This window comes from Bubalus bubalis, chromosome 15 (assembly GCF_019923935.1).
Source record: "Bubalus bubalis isolate 160015118507 breed Murrah chromosome 15, NDDB_SH_1, whole genome shotgun sequence".
Taxonomy (NCBI): domain Eukaryota; kingdom Metazoa; phylum Chordata; class Mammalia; order Artiodactyla; family Bovidae; genus Bubalus; species Bubalus bubalis.
Window position 1 is genome coordinate 54,993,341 of NC_059171.1, and position 19,952 is coordinate 55,013,292.

A 19,952-nucleotide genomic window follows, 5' to 3' on the forward strand; every position below is an offset into this window, starting at 1 on the left:
ACAGGGAAGTGGGACACGAACAAAATTCCCGGTGAAAAGCCAAGAGAGGGTGAGCTCTAATCCAGACGCTGCACACGTGTCGCCCGCCCCTCCCCATCCCCATTATACAGGGTCCGCCAAAGCTCGCGAGAGTTCTCTTGCCTTCCACGTCTGCCACGTTCCAAAGGACCAGGACAGACTGGAAAGTCGAAAGCTGCTGGCTCTCACAGGCCGCAGCGTCGCGCCAGAGCAGCCCTAAGCCTGCAGCGGGGCGGGGAAACGCGGCACGGTCCCGCCCCCTCATAGAGGCCCTTGTGACTTGCTGTATATCCCGTCACTCAGCCTTCTGTGGGCGGGGAGGGGTGGGGCTCGCCGGACGGGGGCGTGGCCCCAGGGCGGGTGAGCGGCGCGCTCTCGCGCCGGGAGGGCAGTCACCAGCTCCGAGCAGGCGAGGACCGAGCGCGCGCCGGAGGCACGCGGGTGAAAAGTCCTCGGAGGCGCTGCGGGCGGTGCCGAGACACCCGTGCAGCTTCAGGAGCCGCGGCCCTCACCCGCTGCAGCGCCCGCGCCCCCCACGCCCGGAGGGAGCCCCCTACCCTTGCCTGCTCCATCGGTGCGCGTGATGGCCCCGCGCAAGAATGCCAAGGGCGGCGGCGGCAACAGCAGCAGCAGCAGCTCTGGCAGTCCGACCGGTTGCACCAGCGGCGGCAGCAGCAGCCCCGGGTCCCGGAGAGGTCAGAGGCGCTCCGGAGCCGGGGTCCGGGTGGCCCGGAGGATGGGGCTCCGTTGGGGGTGGGGGGCGTGGGCGCTGCGAGTCCACCTCCCTAGATGCCGCCGAGCGCCTGCTCCATCCTCCTCCGGGCGCGGGGCGGAGGCCGTGCTCGGTGGGCCTGGCGGGTAGGCTGGAGGGGCCGGGCCGAGCAGGGAGCCCCTTCCCGGCCGCTCCCTCACCTGCAGTGCGCAGCCGAGATGGAGGTTGTGTCGATCCACTCCTTCTTGGCTCGTTGTGGAATTGATGATAGGCGTAAGAGAAACAGTTTACCTTGGCCGTGCATATTTTGGAGAGTTTGGAAATGAGCCAAAGTCAGAAAATAAGTTCTTGCCAAACCAGCAGCTTTTAAGTGCAGCCCAAAGGAGAATAAGGCTGCTGGGATGTGTGTGCGGGGCGGGGGAGAGGGGAGTGATTTGAATATTCTTGAAGATTATTTTAAATATTTTTGCCTTTATGTAGCTTTCTTATCGTGCGTTGTAGTTGCCTTTAAATATAACAGAATACCATAAGTACTGAGCAAGCTTCTCTATTTTTTCCCCTTTGTCTTCTCTTTAAAAAAAAAAAGATATTCACCTTTCTCCTTCTGTGCTTATCCAGCAAAGAAAGAGAGAACAGATGTTGTAAATCTGTTTCATCTCATATTTCAGTGGTTCTCGTTTCTTTTATACCTCCTTTGACTCATATTTAGAATATTAAAACTGCAATCCACATGTGTATTGAATCTGAGCTATAAACTTTCCCTTTTAAAATGATTCTAGATTCTTTGTTTCCTGAGGTCTGCAAGGAATGTATTTACTTGTATCAAAAAAGTAAATCAGAAGACTATAGTCATCCTTTAAAGAGCTGTTGTTTAAATAGCACTTACCACTATCTGAAATTATTTGTTTTCATGTGTATTGCCTTCATGTCTCACGCATTCCCTCTGATTGATTCCTTTTCCCAACTCTTTTAGTCTGGCCATTAATAGATGCTCAATAAAAAATTATTTGATGAGTGAATGAATTTAAATAGTTAAATTTAAATGATGAAAATAGTGCAGTTGAAATCATTGAATAAATTTACACTCTGAGAACTAATATTTTGTATTGTAGAGAAAAAAGATAGTTTGAATTCCACAGAAAACATATTAATTCACCTTTGACATAAGTAAACTTTGTATTCCTTTGTCACTTGACCTTAAATGCCAGTCAGTTGACTTAAACAGGCAGAAGGGTAGATGAAGGAAGGGCTCTGGCTACACTTTTTAAAATATCTAAATGAGAAGAACTCATGCAACTTCAGCTCCAAGTAGAGAAAGCTGATGAATGACACTTTAATGTTGTTTTCAAAAGTTTTTGTAGCCATTTACAAGCAAAACACATCATCTTTGTTCCACTTTTCCTTTTGCAATTCTGGGTAGAGAGGTTTGACTATATCTGAAGCAGTTGTTTTATTAAATGCCCTGTTGTTGGTGAGAATTAGCATCGACAGTGTGTATTGATTGTATCCCCATCCCCAGTGGTTCAAGATCTGAATCAGTTGGTCCTAACATTTAGGAAATGTTAGGACCAAAATGAACACATTCGAACTTTGATATTCCAGCATTTTAGAGCAAGTTCTATCCTATTTGAGGATCTACAGCCTTTTAAGCATTTTACACATTGATCCTGTAATTGTTGTGAAACAGACATAGTATATAAAAGAATGTGGAAATGAGAGAGGTACCTGTATTACCAGAAAAATATCCACAGACAGAGAGTTGACATTGGAGTCTCGCTTGTTACATAATGAGCATTCTTTTTCCGCAGCTATTGTTTTTTTTTTCAGTCAGTGATGAGTTCTGACTGTGTGCCACGTGGAAGGCACAGGAGATGAAAGGAGGTTTCTTTCTGTTGTAAGCAGTTGCATTGCAGTGGAACGTGTGATCCAATACCGGAATGATGGAGCCACTTCTATTTGGTTGCTGGATCTATCTGTCATTGATGTGTACACATTGATGCCCAAGTCAATACCACATGCTGGGGAAATCACAGAAACTGGAATCTTGGCTGCGGCCTTACCATGAGGCCTGGAAAGATTGTCTGAATCCTCAAAGGTTATATACTTCTTAGAAACCCAACTGATTATTGGATGATCCAAGACTAAAACCAGGTTTTCTCTTATTCATTTGACCATTGTACTGGATTTTTGTTGTGCTGTGGCTAAGTTGTGTCTGACTCTTTGTGACCCCATGGACTGCAGCACGCCAGGCCTTGCTGCCCCTCACCATCTCCTGGATTTTAGGTTCTCAAATTTGTAAGATTTTATGGGAATCTTGGAGTCGAAGTTGATTATCTTTTCTTTCTAGCTCTCTATGGCATATTACACCTGTTTTTTTTTTTTTTTTAAAGAAAAATATTCTTCCCATGGTATTACCAGTTAACTTTTGACTACAGTTGTATTTGAAACAGCATGTTTGAAAATCTTAGTTTGAGAAGAAGTACATGGGCTCAGCTAATGTTTTTTGAGTTGTTTTACATTGAGATTCTGAAGGACATGATGACACTAGTCACATTGAACGTTATTATTTCTAACATTTATGTGTGAAAATAGAGTGGAAGAGGACCCAGTCCTTTGAAACATTCATTTTAGGGAAAATGTGATTATCTGGCCTTTTGTTGATCTTAGTGGTCATTTTTTTCAAACGTGGTGTTTTGAAACTGAAACTTGGAGGTTTATGTAAAAGTTAGATTTTTAAAGCAGGTGTCTGCTTTTTATTTAAGCCTTCAACTTAAATTGAAAACTGATAAAATGCTTAGCTTTTTGCGGAGCTCAAGTTTGCCTTTTCCAGTTTTATTCTTTAAAATATGAAAGAAACGAGTAAATTGAACATATTACCTTTGTGTGTGTTTGTGCTCAGTCATGTCTGACTCTTTGCGACCCTGTAAACCATGGCCTGGCAGGTTCCTCTGTCCATGGAATTTTCCAGGCAAGAATACTGGAGTGGGTTGCCATTTCCTACTCCAGGGATCTTCCCGAACAAGGGATCAAACCCATGATTCCCCTGAGCCTCCTGCATTACAGGCAGATTATTTACCACTGCACCTCCTGGGAAGTATTTACCTTTACTGCTAAGTCGCTTCAGTCGTGTCCGACTCTGTGCGACCCCATAGGCGGCAGCCCACCAGGCTCCCCCATCCCTGGGATTCTCCAGGCAAGAACACTGGAGTGGGTTGCCATTTCCTTGTCCAATGCATGAAAGTGAAAAGTGAAAGTGAAGTTGCTCAGTCGAGTCCGACTCTTAGCGACCCCATGGACTGCAGCCTACCAGGCTTCTCCGTCCATGGGATCTTCCAGGCAAGAGTACTGGAGTAGGGTGCCATTGCCTTCTCCCTTTACCTTTAACTCACACGTAAAAAAAACTGACTTGCTTGACCAACTGAGGCCAAGGGAAACCTCTTTCAGATTTATTGATTTGAAGATCTTTGATCAACAGGGATCATGATGTGCTTTTAGACTTATTTTGTAGTTACAGACCCTGGTATATGTAATGTTTTTGTTTAGAGTTTCCCTTTGCAATGTCATTCAGTCTTTCCCTGTAGCTTCTAACTTGCTAGGGGATGTAAACATCTGTTTCCTTTGTCTAATAGTGTTGTGCCACCATATCACACTTCACCAGTAGGTGTCACTGTAGAACCCTTTTTCCTCTTTCAATTTCAAGTTTCAGATGTAACATCTACTTGTTTTTTAAATGTAAGAGCCCTGTACATACTCAGAGGGCTTCCCTGGTGGCTCAGAGGGTAAAGCGTCTGCCTGCAATGCGGGAGACAGGGGTTCGATCCCTGGGTCGGGAAGATCCCCTGGAGAAGGAAATGAACCATTGATGGACAACTAATTAAAAATGCTCAGCCACTGCTATTTAATTCTGTCACAGTCTTTAACAGCTGGTTTTGAAATTTAGTAGTAATAGTCAGGCCCTAGCAGTCTTATTTCAGAGAAGGCAATGGCACCCCACTCCAGTACTCTTGCCTGGAAAATCCCATGGACAGCAGAGCCTGGTAGGCTGCAGTCCATGGGGTCTCTAAGAGTCGGACACAACTGAGCGACTTCCCTTTCACTTTTCACTTTCACGCATTGGAGAAGGAAATGGCAACCCACTCCAGTGTTCTTGCCTGGAGAATCCCAGGGACGGGGGAGCCTGGTGGGCTTCCGTCTATGGGGTTGCACAGAGTCAGACACGACTAAAGCTATTTAGCAGCAGCAGTAGCAGTCTTATTTATTTAGGCTGATTGTATTTAGAATTAAATGCATTGATGAACTATCTGTAAAATTATACATTTGCAGATGTTTGATTTTGATGCGTGTTAATCATTTAGAATTTTTTTCTTCCTTATTGCTCTCAATATGTCTTAGACTGCTTAGTAATTAACAGACACAATACATTGCTGCTTGCCCTCTGACTCCATTGAATGAGGAGCCCTTGGTGAAATTCCTTTCCTTTAATCATTTTGTGCCAGTTACTTAATCCTTTGTGAGTCAGTCTAGAATGAAAAGATAGGAAGGCCATAATTCTTCCACCAGAGGAACTGTGTGCTGTTTTGTGTTCAATTGAACAGCAGTTTCAACTGGCCAGATTGTATGAAAAATGAATGTTAGTCACTCAGTTGTGTCCGACTCTGAGACCCCATGGTGGGTCTCCTCTGTCCCTGGAATTCTCCAGGCAGGAACACTGGAGTGGGTAGTCATTCCCTTGTCCAGGGGATCTCCCCAACCCAGGGATCGAACTCTTGGCTCCTATGTTGGCAGGCAGATTCTTTACTGTCTAAGCCACAGGGCAACTCAGATTTTATGGAACCAAGTGCTAAAAAGTATTGGGAGGGAATTCTTGAACACATTTTATAATTATTATTTTTAAACATAGTTACCTTTTTAAAAAGTCTTTATTGAATTTGTTATAGTATTGTTTCTTTTCTTTCTTTTTTTTTTTTAAATGTTTTAGTTTTTTGGCCACAAGGCATGTGGGATGTTATCTCCCCGACCAGGGATCAAACCTGCAACCTCTCTACTGAAATGTGAAGTCTTAACCACTGGACCGCCAGGGAAGTCCTTTGCACACAATTTTAAAATGGCCAAACATTAACCTGGGTTCGGAAGTTAAAGGAGAGATCTATACTTTTAGCTTTACTTTAAAATCATGTGTCTCAGAGAGATTACTAGACAATGAGAGATTCTCATTTTCAGCTGATTGGCAAAAGGGTAGCTTGGATTAAGAATCACGGGAGCTTTCCACTCTATTTTTAGTTACTATTGAAAATTTAACCTCTAAGTTCTTTGGTCCCAGTAGAATATCTGCCCCCCCCACCCCCGCCCATTTTCTTTTTTTTTCTCCAGAAAGACATTGTAGTTTGGGAAAATCTGATGACCTGGATTCATAGCCATTTAAGAACTGTGTAGCAGGTCACTCAAAATTTGTAAACCTGGTCTCAAATGGAAAGAATTATTCAGGGTTGTGACAGCCCTAAAATCAATTCTATATGCCTTTTTGTTGCTCAGATTTTTCATCAAAGTACCCGTAATGGTAAAGGTGCATATGAAACTTTGGAGAATATATAAGGCTGTAGAACTAAGCAGGCTATTGCATGCTTGAAAAATTTTTTATGATTTAAGAAATGAATTTTTGTGATACAGGGTAGCATCTGAGTCAAGTGGATGTCCTAGAAGTCGTGTTCATAGCAGGTTCTTAGTATCCTTTGACACGTTTCTGGCTGCCTCTGGGGTGCACGTCAGCCTTCAAGTTTAGGATTTACCCTCAGATCCCTTCTGGATCTGCACTGTTTTCTCTTACTAGAGCTCAGATCTATTTCAGTCTTTTGATGTTACTCCAGCATACTGCTTTAATATCCTGAAAATACACAAGTTAGTTTGTGTCTGGGGGTATTTCTGCATCTCCTGCGTGGTTTGATTTCATTCTGTCCTAAGATAAACAGAACATTTTAAAATTAGCTTCCCTTTAATAAATTCTGTATGTACAGAGAACCCATCTACAGTTTACCCAGATCCCTGGGAAAGCCTCAGCCATCTGTTGGGAGAGGTGGGGGTGTTCAGGCTGACTCCTGTGCTCCAGTATCCACTGCTCCAGCATCTATGAAGCTCTGAATATAAATCTCGGTGGACACGTGTCTGGTGTTTAGTCCTGCAGATCTGGCTGTTTCTACTAAAGGACCAGAGATTAGGATGTTCATTTCTTCCTTCTCTTTATCTCTACGTGCCACTGTAGGGGCCCTTGTTCTGAAGTCCATTGCTTTAGCAGTTTCTTCTGCTAGCGCTAGGAGCCAAAGTAGTATTTCCTCATTAGTCATTATTGTTTTTTAATGAAAGTGCTTCAGGCATTTGCTCTACATGGGATCGAACCCACATTTTCTGCGTTGCAGGCGGATTCTTTTACCACTGAGCCACCAGGGAAGCCCATAACATTTGTTTAGTGCATGTCAAAAGTTTTAGAAATAGGCTCATACTTGTCAACTATTGGACACTATTTGCTTAAGACTCTACCAAACTGGCTCTATGTTTTCATATATATAGTTCTTCACTATATGAATGTGCTTTTTCTTTAGCCATCCTGGCATCCAGGACCACTTTGTTTGTTTTCATTGTTTTCTTTCAAACACTGCTGCCCTGAACACTCTTAGAGTTGTCTATTACCTTGTATAAATGTCTAAGTCCTTTCCTAGAGCATAATTTAGGATTGGAATTGTTGGGTCATAGCATACACGTATTAAACTTTACCAAGTCTCACCTTTTTTTCCCCAACCTCAAAGTGCTTGTATCACTTTACACTCCCACCCACCATGAAAACAGCTACTTGTGTGTAGCAACCACATTACCAACACTTGGTAACCTTTAATATTGCAAGTTTAGTAAGTTTAGTGGATGTGAAGTAGTGTTTGTGTTTTAAACTTGCATTTTTCTCATCACCAATGAGGTTACTGGTGAGAATAGCTATTTGAGTTTCCTTTTCTGTGAATTTTTTTTAATATATATACATATATATATATATATAACCTATTTGTCTAGGTTTTTAATTTAAATTTTTGATTTGTAGAATTTCTTTATCTTGAACCTTTTGATTGTGTGATAAAGGGCTTCTCCAAGTCTATGATTATTCACGTTGTCATTTTCTGTAGTATAATTTGTTGAATAGAATTTTTAGATTTTTGATCTATTGATAATAGCATTTTTGTATTTTCTTCTTTATGGTTTGTGCTTTATTTAGGACATCTTTTCTAACAGAGATCATAAAACATTTTCTTTTTTTCTATAAGCTACTGAATTTTGCCTTTTACATTTAGATGTCTAAACGATGGGGTGTGCTTTTTATTGTATATATTGTTGGGTAGGGAGCTGATATTTTTAAAGATGAACAATGAAAATGTCCTGCACCATTAGTTGAAGTGTCTTCTTTCTACACTAATCTGCTGTATCACCTATTGTGTATAGATACCTGTGACTGTTTTGTTCCTGGTATGTGGAATTAGGCAGGTCCTTCTATCCTGTCTTTTTCATCATTGTCCTCACTGTTTCGGGACCTTTCTTTGCCTGTGTCTTTTTAGAATCTGCACATCAAGTTAAGTTTCATGAAGAATATTTCAGGATTTTGATTGGGATTGTATTGAATTTATAGAACAGTTTGGGACAAATGTGTGTGTGTGTGTTTAGTCACTAAGTCATGTCTGACTCTTTGCAACCCCATGGACTGCTGCATGCCAGGCTTCCCTGTCTTTCACTATCTCCTGGAGTTTGCACAAACTGGGACAAGAGCACACATATAATAATGAGTATTTCTGTACATAAACATGGTGCAACTTCCTATATATTTGTCTTACAGTGACTTTTTATAATTTTATCCCAAAGTGGTATGCCTCTTTGATTAGATTTAGCCTAAGTGCTTTACTGTTGTTGTTGTTCAGTTGCTCAGTCATGCCCTACTCTTTGTGACTCCATGGCCTGTAGCCCGCCAGGCTCCTCTGCTTATGGAATTTTCCAGGCAAGAATACTGGAGTTGTTTGCCATGTCCTCCTCCAGGGGATCTTCCTAACCCAGGGATCAAACCCGTGTCTCCTGCACTGCAGGTGATCTCTTGCATCACAGGCACATCTATACTTCTAAGCCACTAGGGGAGCCCTTAGATGACTCATCGGTCAGTTCAGTTCAGTTCAGTCGCTCAGTCGTGTCCGACTCTTTGCGACCCCATGAATCGCAGCACGCCAGGCTTCCCTGTCCATCATCAACTCCCGGAGTTCACTCAAACTCACATCCATCCAGTCAATGATGCCATCCAGCCATCTCATCCTCTGTCGTCCCCTTCTCCTTCTGCTCCCAACCCCTCCCAGCATCAGAGTCTTTTCCAATGAGTCAACTCTTCGCATGAGGTGGCCAAAGTACTGGAGTTTCAGCTTTAGCATCATTCCTTCCAAAGAAATCCCAGGGCTGATCTCCTTTAGAATGGACTGGTTGGATCTCCTTGCAGTCCAAGGGACTCTCAAGAGTCTTCTCCAACACCACAGTTCAAAAGCATCAATTCTTCGGCCCTCAGCTTTCTTCACAGTCCAACTCTCACATCCATACATGACCACTGGAAAAACCATAGCCTCGACTAGACAGACCTTTGTTGGCAAAGTAATGTCTCTGCTTTTGAATATGCTATCTAGGTTGGTCATAACTTTTGTTCCAAGGAGTAATGAGTTAGATGACTCATAACTGGTCCTGTTTCATCCTTCAGGCATTGTCATCTTCATAAAGTGTAAGTTCGATCATGTCGCTTATTTGAAAACCTTGCCTAGTCTTCCTGGTTCAAGGTGTAGTTTAGATTCCTTAGCACCATCTAGCAGGCTCCTCATGATCTTGCCCCTCTTACCCTCTCTGCTGCTGCTGCTAAGTCACTTCAGTCATGTCTGACTCTGTACGACCCCATAGACTGCAGCCCACCAAGCCCCACCGTCCCTGGGATTCTCCAGGCAAGAACACTGGAGTGGGTTGCCATTTCCTTCTCGAATGCAGGAAAGGGAAAAGTGAAAGTGAATTTGCTCAGTCGTGTCCGACTCTTCAAGACCCCATGGACTGCAGCCCACCAGGCTCCTCCATCCATGGGATTTTCCAGGAAAGAGTACAGGAGTGGGGTGCCATTGCCTTCTCCGCTTACCCTCTCTAGCCAATCTTAAATTGCTCTCTTTATATTAATTCACCCACGTCAGGTCACTCTCTGAGGTCTCTGCATTTGCTCTTGCTGTTTCTTCTGTGACAGCCCCACACTTGCTCTTTCTCTGTGTGGCTCCTGTGTGTCTGTCAAGATGCAGCTACCCCATCAGTTCTTCTACCTTCCCATTGATCATCTTTCCAGTGGGTTTTGCAACCCTCCTCCCCCCACCCCCAGCATGAGTGTCTGTAGCGCCCTCTGCAGGTACTGTCTTAGCATCCTCATTGATCCACAGGTTCCTCTATGCTATGCAATGTTAAGTCACTTCAGTTGTGTCCGACTCTGTGCGACCCCATAGACAGCAGCCCACCAGGCTCCCCCGTCCCTGGGATTCTCCAGGCAAGAACACTGGAGTGGGTTGCCATTTCCTTCTCCAATGCATGAAAGTGAAAAGTGTAAGTGAAGTCGCTCAGTCATGTCCGACTCTTAGCGACCCCATGGACTGCAGCCCACCAGGCTCCTCCATCCATGGGATTTTCCAAGCAAGAGTACTGGAGTGGGGTGCCATTGCCTTCTAGCAGATGAGAAAAGTGTGACAACACAGTATTAGACTGCACTGGACCCGAGGACTAGCTCTGCCACTCATTTTTGACCTTTTAGTAAGTCAACAAACCTCTCTCAGCATCTTGAAATATTTCTTCATCTCTCAAATGGAGATAATACTCACACTTATGCAAACTGATGCCTAGTAAGCGTTTCTTAACGACTGCAGTTGCGGTACATGGTGATGGTGATGCCCCTTGAACAGAACAGATGTTGGGTTTTGTGCTGTGATCATCTGCTGTCTTTCATTCTTGCTTGATCACAAAGGCAAGAACTTTATGATCTGTGTTAGGAACAGACACCAGACGCAGACCCCCGTAAACAGTTAGGAATTGATTTCATTAAGAAAGATGTGGTGTGCTCGCACCAGATGTGGTAGGATCAGTGGTTCAGGAAGTCCTCAGAGCACGTGACTTCTCGGTGTCGGTGTCTGTCGTCCTGAGGTTGGCTCCTCTTGGACTCAAGATGGCAGCTGGCAGCCTTGAGGTTTCTTGCTTCTCTGTTCACACTCGGCTGGAGAAGGGGGCTTTTTCTCTTTTGCATAGAACAGGGCTCCTTGGCTCCACACTGTCTGTCTCACCACCGCTGGTTGGGAATGGGTTACCCGGATTGTTCTGATCAGAGGTCAGCATGGTGGTCACATGATCTCCCTGGAAACAACTATCATTTTCTTTTTTTTTTTTTTTTCTAATTTTTTAAATTGGAGGATAACTACTTTATAGTGTCATGTTGGTTTCTGCTGTACAACAGTGTGAGTCAGTCGCTAACATTTTTTTTATGTTATTACATTTTTCTCTTGATTTCTTTTCAACTGATTTAAAAAGCCAAAACCATTCTTAGGCCCTGGTTCATACAAAAACGGGAGGTGGGTCGAAGCTCACTCACCCTGGTCAAGAGTACTTGCTGGGGCTGGGAGAACTACTCCTAGGGTTTGGTGTAGGTAAACACCATGTTCCATTTCCTTTTCATCTCCAGTACTTAAATGATGGTCTGTGCATAGTAGGCACTCAGTAAATATGGTGTGAACAAATTTACAGGGAAAAGTCTTACTTCCCTCTCACAGACCAAAAGGGCGCTGATGGTGTAAGCTGTGTTTTTTGTGTTTCTTCCACACTGCCTTGAATGTAAAAGGTGCTCTAGAATTATGTGTTACATGCATGGATTTTTTTTTTATTTTAATGTTTATGTTATGGGCCATAAGACAGACTGCAAAATCCTCTTGATGTTTATAAATGTTGGAGTTAAAGAAATAAAAATTATTAAGATGTGGAGAATTAATTAAAATGAGCAAGTCCTTTCTGGTAGTTTCGACATACAAGTACTTAGGCCAGTAGGAAGCATTCGTATTTCATTCATTCTGATTAGGAGTAACGCTTGGGCAGAAGCAGGCATTTATTTGTTCTGCAGCATTTTGATTTTCCCTCACTTTAGCCTTAAATGTGACTCATTGATAGGCTAAAATCATGTGAATACTGAAATACTGCTAAATTTTTGTTCCCTTTAGTTTTTGGCTTTGGCTTTTAAAATTCATTTGTAAGAGTTATGGAGATTTCCTTCTTAAGACTAAAGTTTGACAATCCTAATTAAAAAATATAGAAAAACTATAAGTGAAAGTGAAAGTTGCTCAGTTGAGTCTGACTCTTGGCGACCCCATGGACTATACAGTCCATGGAATTCTCCAAGGCAGAATACAGGAGTGGATAGCCTTTTCCTTCTCCAGGGAATCTTCCCAACCTAGGGATTGAACCTAAGTCTCCCACATTGTAGGCAGATTCTTTACTAGCTGAGCCACAAGGGAAGCCCAATGCTATTAATAACATTTATAAAGAAGATTGTACTTTAAAGTGCTGTATCTTTAAAATTTAAGAGAATGGTTCTTCCCAAGTGATTGTCTTATATCCACATTGTCCCATATACTCCTTTAGCCTAATATTGTTGTTGTTGTTTAGTCACTGAGTTATATCCGACTCTTTGTGTTCCCAATGGACTAGAGCCCACCAGTCTCCTCTGTCCATGGAATTTCCCAGGCAAGAATACTGGAGTGGGTAGCCATTTCCTCGTCTAGGGGATCTTCTCGACCCTAGGTTTGAACTTGCATCTCCTGCATTGGCAGGCAGATTCTTTACCTCTGAGCCACCTGGGTGTTAACCCATCCTAAATACCCTGATATTAGTACTCACCAAAATGAACTTTTATTTTATTTCTGTTTTACTCCTCTACTGGACTGTAAGCAAAGTGGCCTCTCTGTTCATTGTACGGCAGGGATTTCAAGAGTTATTAGTCAAAGGAATGAATATTCAGGTGCATGGAAAAAATGGTGAAAGCCTTTTGAAAAGTTACCATACTGTGATTTTGATAACTTTGTGTCTTAAAATCTTTATTAGATTATAGAGCTGAAAGCACCTTGTTCTGCTGATCTGAATTATTTGTTGAGCTGAATTTGTTTAATCTGAGTTATTTATTTGAAATGTTCTATTTAGGGCAAGACTTTTATCCAAGATGGTATTACAGACATTTAGCCAGTCCTGGGAAGATACTGTACCCTGTCAGGACAGCACCTGTTAAATATACCTGTGCTTTCTGCCCAAACATTAGCTTCTCAGTAACTGGCACAAAGCTTTGCGACTTCAGCCTTTTCAGCAGGTCAGATTTTGTTGGGTCATACTCCTAGGAACCTTTGGCAGCAGACTAGCTGGCTTTTTCTGGAACACAGCCAAGAGACCAGTGCTTGAGACAGTTTATGCAGTGGAACCTGAGTGCAGGGTGGTGAGCTGGGTGCCTGGTGAATTTTATTCCAGGTGACCTCAGCCAGGGTGGGTGGGGGCCAGTCTATTTGGTGAAGGTGGAGCTGAGGGAGGTGTTGGATATGGAAGTTAGGGCAAAATGAGTCAGTGAGAGTTGAGTTAGGGGACACCTGAGCATGTGGTGACATTGACTGTCACTTTGGTTTTTGAACTGGGGCAGGATAGGGAGGAAAGGGACAGACTTGGAGTATGAGGTTGAGGCAGCTGAGTGGATGAAGCCCGTGGGGTCTTGGCTGGACCTGTCCTGGTCATTCCTGTCCCTCAGCCAGAAGCAGCCTGTGGTCTGGTTTTGTTTTCAGAATGCCGCTGCTACTGCTGCTAAGTCGCTTCAATCATGCCCGACTCTTTGCTACCCAGTAGACTCCAACCTGCCAGACCTCTCTGTCCATGGGATTCTCCAGGCAAGAATACTGGAGTGGGTTGCATGCCCTCCTTCGGGGAATCTTCCTGCCCAGGGATTGAACCTGCATTTCATGTCTCCTGCATTGGCAGACAGGTTCTTTACCACTAGTGCCACCTGGGAGTGTGTTAGATTTGTTTTACCATCTGTTGTTGTTCACTCGCTCAGTCATGTCCGACTCTGTGATCCCATGGATTACAGCACACCATGCTCCCCTGTCCTTCACCGTCTCCTGGAGCTTGCCTAAACTTGTGTCCATTGAGTCAGTGATGCCATCCAACCTGCCTTCTCATCCTCTATCACCCCCTTCTCCTCCTGCCCTTAATCTTTCCCAGCTCAGGGTCTTTTCCAATGAGTCGGCTCTTCACATCAGGTGGCCAAAGTATTGGAGCTTCAGCATCAGTCCTTACAGTAAATATTCAGGGTTGATTTTTTTAAGGATTGACTGGTTTGATCTCCTTGCTGTCCAAGGGACTCTTCAAGCGTCTGTTCCAGCACCACAGTTTGAAAGCATCAGTTCAATTTTTACCATCTAGATGGCACAAAAACATTTATATTTACATTGTTGTGTGTGTGTGTGAATCGTCCAGTGAAGTTAATGGGGTTTACTCTGTCCAGGTGCTGTCCTCTGCAAGGAGCAGATACAGTGGTCAGAACAGATTTAACATCAGCCTCTGGCAAGGTCACTGTCCTTTGGGCCACAGAGCAGTAAATACTTGTTGGATGGATGAAGTGTGCGTGTGCAGGGAGTAGGGAAAGGAAGACTAAAATACGAACCAGCTGAGGCTTTTCAGGACTCTCAAAACCGCAGTCCCAGCTAACATTTTCTGGGCAGTTATACTCTGGGGAATCCTGCAAATTAGAAGAGGTGACAAGGAAACTCAAGGGACCAATGGCCTGTTTTTATTAAAGGAAAGAAAAGTAGATTCAGGCCAGCTCTAAACTGATGACTCATGACAATCCCAGGCAAATTCTAGAATTAAAAATCATTTTTCAGTGGATAGAGAAGAAAGCCGTGGACAGTGGGAGACACTGCAGGTATACAGGTTCAACGTCTCATTGTGCATTTTGATGAGTTTTGTAGACAAGTGGTCAGTATACAATCTCGTTATTTTTCCTGACTCCACCAAAGGTTTAATGCCATCTCTGAGAATCACCCTGTGTCTCAGATGGCAAAGCATCACTCCTGTGATAGAGTGTGGGTCACAACTGGCGACTGCACTGCGTTCGTTTGCACATTACCGATTTCATGGGTCGATGTCAATTTCAAGAGCACAGAGGTGAGGGCAGTTAGTCCTGGAAGGGAAAGGGACATCATAGGGACAGCCTGGCTTGGAGAGTGGACAGAGTTGCACACTTCTGCAGAGTTGGCTCATTGTTGAGGATTAGCTGGGACAGGCTTGAAGCAGTAGGTGTATTTTCAAGAAGGCCTAATGTTTTGTTTTGCTTGGGTTGGGTTTTTTTAATTGCTTGTGGTCTCAGAGGGTGCTGCCTGCTTGATGGGTCTGATTAAGAATCCCCTTGTGTGTTAGTGTAATTGGGGACCAGAGTGAGGGAGGGGACCGTCCCACTGCATAGGTTGGGTTGCATCCAGAATTTGGGGGAGTGCCTATTCAGTGGGGGAGTGGTGGAGATGACTGGTGGGAGGAAGTGCCTTTCGGGTGAGATCTTGGGGTGAGTGTGGGATAGGAGCGAAAACCCAGGGGATGCTGGCTCAGATGGAGCCGCCCCCCCCCCCCACCCCCCCATCCAGGAGGTGGCAGAGTAGTTAGGCTTATAATCCCATCAGATGAATCAGAGGTGAAACCCAGGGCATCCAGTGGAAATGGCCAGTGAGCAGGTGGAGATCTGTTGGTAGAACCTGCATGGAGGAGACGTGGAGTGGGGAGCATTCTCCCTTTGGTTTCTCCTAAATCGGAGGCCAGACATGGAATTGGTGTTCTTTCCATTACTGTTGGGTTTAGGACTTGATCCTTGACTTCACTTATTCTTTCATTCCTTCCTTCCTTATTTTTAAATCAATTCAATTTTGTTTTTATTTTTATATTTATCTAACCTTTTGTTTTAAACTTTTAAACCTATTTGACAGCAAAAAGTTCAGACCAAGGCTTGTATGCTCTTCACCTGGACTTGCCAACTGTTGGCGGTTGGCCACGTTTGCTCTCATTGTGTATTGATCTTCCTTCCTTTCTCATCTCTCTGTCCGTCTGTCTGTCTCTGGGACCTCTTTGAAGGTAACATCATGACTGTTTAATTGGCTTAACTGCTTCCTACCCTGAGCCCTCCTAAGGACATGGTGAAAGTGAAAGTGTTAGTGACTTAGCCGAGTGACCCCATGGACAGTAGCCCACAGGCTCCTCTGTCCATGGGATTCTCCAGGCAAGAATACTGGAGTGGGTAGCCATTCCCTTCTCCAGGAGATCTTCCTGACCCAGGGATCAAACCTATATCTCCTGCATTACAGGCAGATTGGCAGGTTCTTTACGGTCTGAGTCATCAGAAAGGCAGCACTGATGCAGTATTACCTAAATGCACTTTCTAATCAGATTTCTTTGAGGGTCTCCAGAAGCATCCTTAAAACTTGAAGTTGTAAAATTTTTCAATTTTTTTTACTTATCTAGAACCCAATCATGAATTAACCTGGGGGGAGACTTTTCACATTCTTAACCCTTATCTGGAATACCTTATCGGGAATATCTGACTCTTCAGGACTAGAAATGGGCCTGGAAATCTGGATTTTCCCAACTTTTTAGTGTGAAAAAATTCAGACCTTCAAGATAGTTATAAGAAAAGTTTGTTTAGGTTCACTGGTTGTTTTGATGGCTTTGCATTTTCTATAGGTCACTCTAGATACATACACACCGTTTTATTTATTCATTTTTGCCTTTGAACTGTTTAATTAAATCATGATACTTTATTCCTGAATTTTTCAGCACGTTTCCCCTAAAAACAAGGATATGTGCCTACGTAATCACAATATAATGATCACACTCAGAAAGTTTAACACTACTTACAGCACAGTTAACTGATTTAAGTCTATATTCAGACCTCCTAGTTTATTGCAATAGTATCCTTCAAACAGCCCGCTCCACCTTTGAACTGTTGATGTCTTTTTTATTTAAAAGATTTAAAAAATTAAGATAGATTTTATTCCACAAAGTCTCATGGGTAAACTACATGTCTTTCCCCTAAAATATGTTGCTTTTTGTGATATTCTGTAGCACTTAGGAGGTGGATAACGTGAAAAATCACAGTAAAGAGAAGCGGATTTCTTCCTTCACAGCGGATGGGTAATTTAAATGTGGAGTCATGAGCAGTTTGGGGAAAACATGTAGATAAAAACACAAGTGCACTAGTTTTTGAAAGAAGAGGTCAGTCTTGGCAGGGCTGTTGGGTGGCAGAGGAATTAGATTTAATCCATCCCGTCAAATTTAAGGGAAAAACAGCTAGCTTGGAAACTTTCTGTGACTCATTGGAGCTAATGAAAATATTCCTTAAAATGATCAAAGTGCTCTTGCTTTACCTCTGTGATGTCTGTGGCTAGCAGACATTTAATTGACATTCCTGGACTTTGATTTCAGGACTGTCCTTCTCATGGGCACGGACTTTGAGCCAGTAACGTGGCTTCTGTGAATGTTTGTGTTACACACACAGTGCTTGTGTAAAAGTGCTGAAATCAGTCACATTTCAGAATGTAAGGCATGGAAACCTTGTCAAGGTTTAAGTAACATTTTCCGATTTGGTAATATATTTAAAATACATAGAAAATTAATTCATTAACTTTATTAATGTATTAACGAGTTAAGACATCATCAGAATGGGAAACTTTTACCCATTAAAAGATGCTTTAAGATAAGCAATAGGTCAATCACAGCCTGGGAGAAAATTTTGTAACACATGTTGTCTGTTAAAGGGCCATTATCCAGGGAATACAAAGACGTCCTACAGTTCAACTTAGGAAAACATTTAAAAAAATAGGCAAATGTTCAGAAGATTTGAGTAGACAGTTCACAGAAAAGAAATAAATAGCTAGTAAGCACAGTAGAAAAGTGCTGGAACATTGGCCCTCGGGGGAATGCAAATTAAACCAACAGATACCACTGCATACTCATCAGAGTGGCTAAAATTAAAAAGACTGACCACAGCAAATGTTGACAGCATCTTAGAACAAAAGAACTGTTACACATTTTTGGTGTGTATATAAAATGGTGGAACCACTGGAGTCAAAGATCTGGCAGTTTCTTACCATACTGAGTGTGCCTGAGCCCTGTGACCCAGCAATTCCACTCCTAGGTATTTATTTCCCAGGAGAAGCGCAAGCTTTTATTTCTAATATGGAAGCAATGTTCTTGCACAAGAATATCCCCAGCAGCTTTATTCGTAACACTCAAGGCCTGCCAACAGTTCAGACTTCTACCAGTAGGAGAATGCTCTGGTATACTCAGGTGAATTTGTCCAACGGAATACTTCCCAGCAACAGGGAGCCATGCAGTACCCCTGCCTATAACATACCTGGCCCCTCAGAATGTAGAGCTCAGGGAGACAGGCCTTACGGCAACAAGCATATACCAGGTACGCCATTTTTATGACATTTCAAGAACAGGCAACCCTAACCTCCAGTGGGAAAAAAAAGCTCAACAATGGGGCTGTCCCTGGGCTTGGGGTTGCTGTGGAATTTGGCTGGTAAGGGCATCCGTGTTCTGTGTCTTGATAAGAGATTTGGCTTACACGGTGTATATTTTTGTGAAAACTCAGGGAGTGTATGCTTTAAATTAGGGCATTTCATTTTATGTACATTGTATGTGAAATGATAAATATTGGACTGTGGTTTATGATGTACAAGCTGAAATACTTGGACCAGTGTGCTAGTGTCTACAGGTTTAATTTGAAATGCGTTAGACGTGTAAAATGGATTCATGAATGAATATCGAGGAATGAATAGACATAACGTAAGCAAGATAAAATGTTAATCATTGCAACTGAGTGATATGCATATGAATATTCTATGTAAAATTCTTTCAGCTTTGTTGTGTGTTGGGAAATTTTTGTAATAAAATGCTTTTCAAATATTCATGTATTGTTTGTTCGAATCCTATGAAATAGCCATTTTTGTGGGCCCCAAATAGTCAAATCCTGGCAGCTTTTTGTGTGTCGGCCTAACATGCAGCCACGTTTATAGCTGCTCTCTTTAGTAGGCTTTGTCTGGCCGGGTGTTATCATGAAGCTTCATTTTCCTCCAGTCACTGTGGTTAGTTGGATTAGATTAATCTCTGGGTAGCAGAGGCTCTTGACCATCTCTGGGGTGGATTCCTTAGCACCCCAGTCACTCTGCGTTTCTGGAAGTCTGTCTGCTTTAAGTATGACCTCATTTTCAGTGCAGAATTTCTCCTCTCCCGTTGGCAGGAAGGCAGAAGGGCCTGCAGTGGGAGAAGTGATGTTTGCATTCTCTCTGTGTGGTCTGCTTTGGGGCAGTGTCCTTCTTGTCTCTTCCAGGCTCTAGTTTGTTGGGAGTGCTGGGGATGGGAGACGGAGAGAGGGGAAGAGAGGGAAAGCCATCCTCTATCGTCTCATTGGTCCCTGTCAGTCTCTTGCTGGTTAATAAGATCAACTGTCCATGGTTGACAATAGGTGAAAGTGAAAGTCGCTCAGTCCTGTTTTGACTCGTTGAGACCCCATGGACTATACAGTGACAGGCAGCCAAACACTTCCCCTGTGAGTTCTTTGGAAGGTCTGGTGGGACCTTCCAGCCCTCTGGGACATCCACTCCTGGCAGAGCCCCCTATCCTCTCTTGCTCCTTCGAATCCCTTGCTTGGCAGTCAGCCTTTTTGAGTAAGATGCTGGCATGATGGTATATACCCTGGTTCTATCTTCCTGCCCTCCTTGGGCAAAGGAACCTAGGACACCTTGCAGGAGGCGGGAGGAGGCGGGGGTGGTGTGTGGGGTAGGGGAGTGCACACTGCTTGGTAATTGCTGCCTTTTCTCTGTAGCTGCCCTTCCTGCTTTTCTGTGCTTCTGCTCAGGTCGGCTGAGGGTGGGCCAGTCCCCAGGGCTGCTGTCATTTCAGACCAGCTGGCCACTAGAAGGCCAGCCTAGGAGGTCCCCACAGCCACTCTCAGGCTTGATAGTTTGTGGGAATAACTCAGAACTGGGTAACTTTCCTCTTTTGTGCTCTGTTCACCATTGCAATTGAATTGCAGTGGAAGGCTGCAGATTAGAACTAGCCAAAGGATGAGACTCAGGGC

At 43.5% G+C, this 19,952-nt stretch overlaps 1 protein-coding gene across 9 annotated transcripts in view; it reads left to right on the top strand.

Annotated features, from left to right (window-relative positions):
• Positions 1 to 364: 364 nt before the first annotated feature.
• Positions 365 to 19,952, top strand: part of ASPH (aspartate beta-hydroxylase) — a 185,143-nt gene continuing 165,555 nt past the window's right edge. Inside the window, exon 1 of one of the 9 annotated variants that reach the window (XM_025265354.3) lies at positions 365 to 713. In XM_025265354.3, coding sequence (XP_025121139.3) covers positions 602 to 713 — 112 coding nt within the window. In that variant the 5' untranslated portion in view covers positions 365 to 601. Of the gene's footprint in view, positions 714 to 14,128; positions 18,282 to 19,952 lie in introns of those variants that run through there. The other 8 variants (XM_045162814.1, XM_044928748.2, XM_044928749.2 and 5 more) reach the window with 8 other exon arrangements.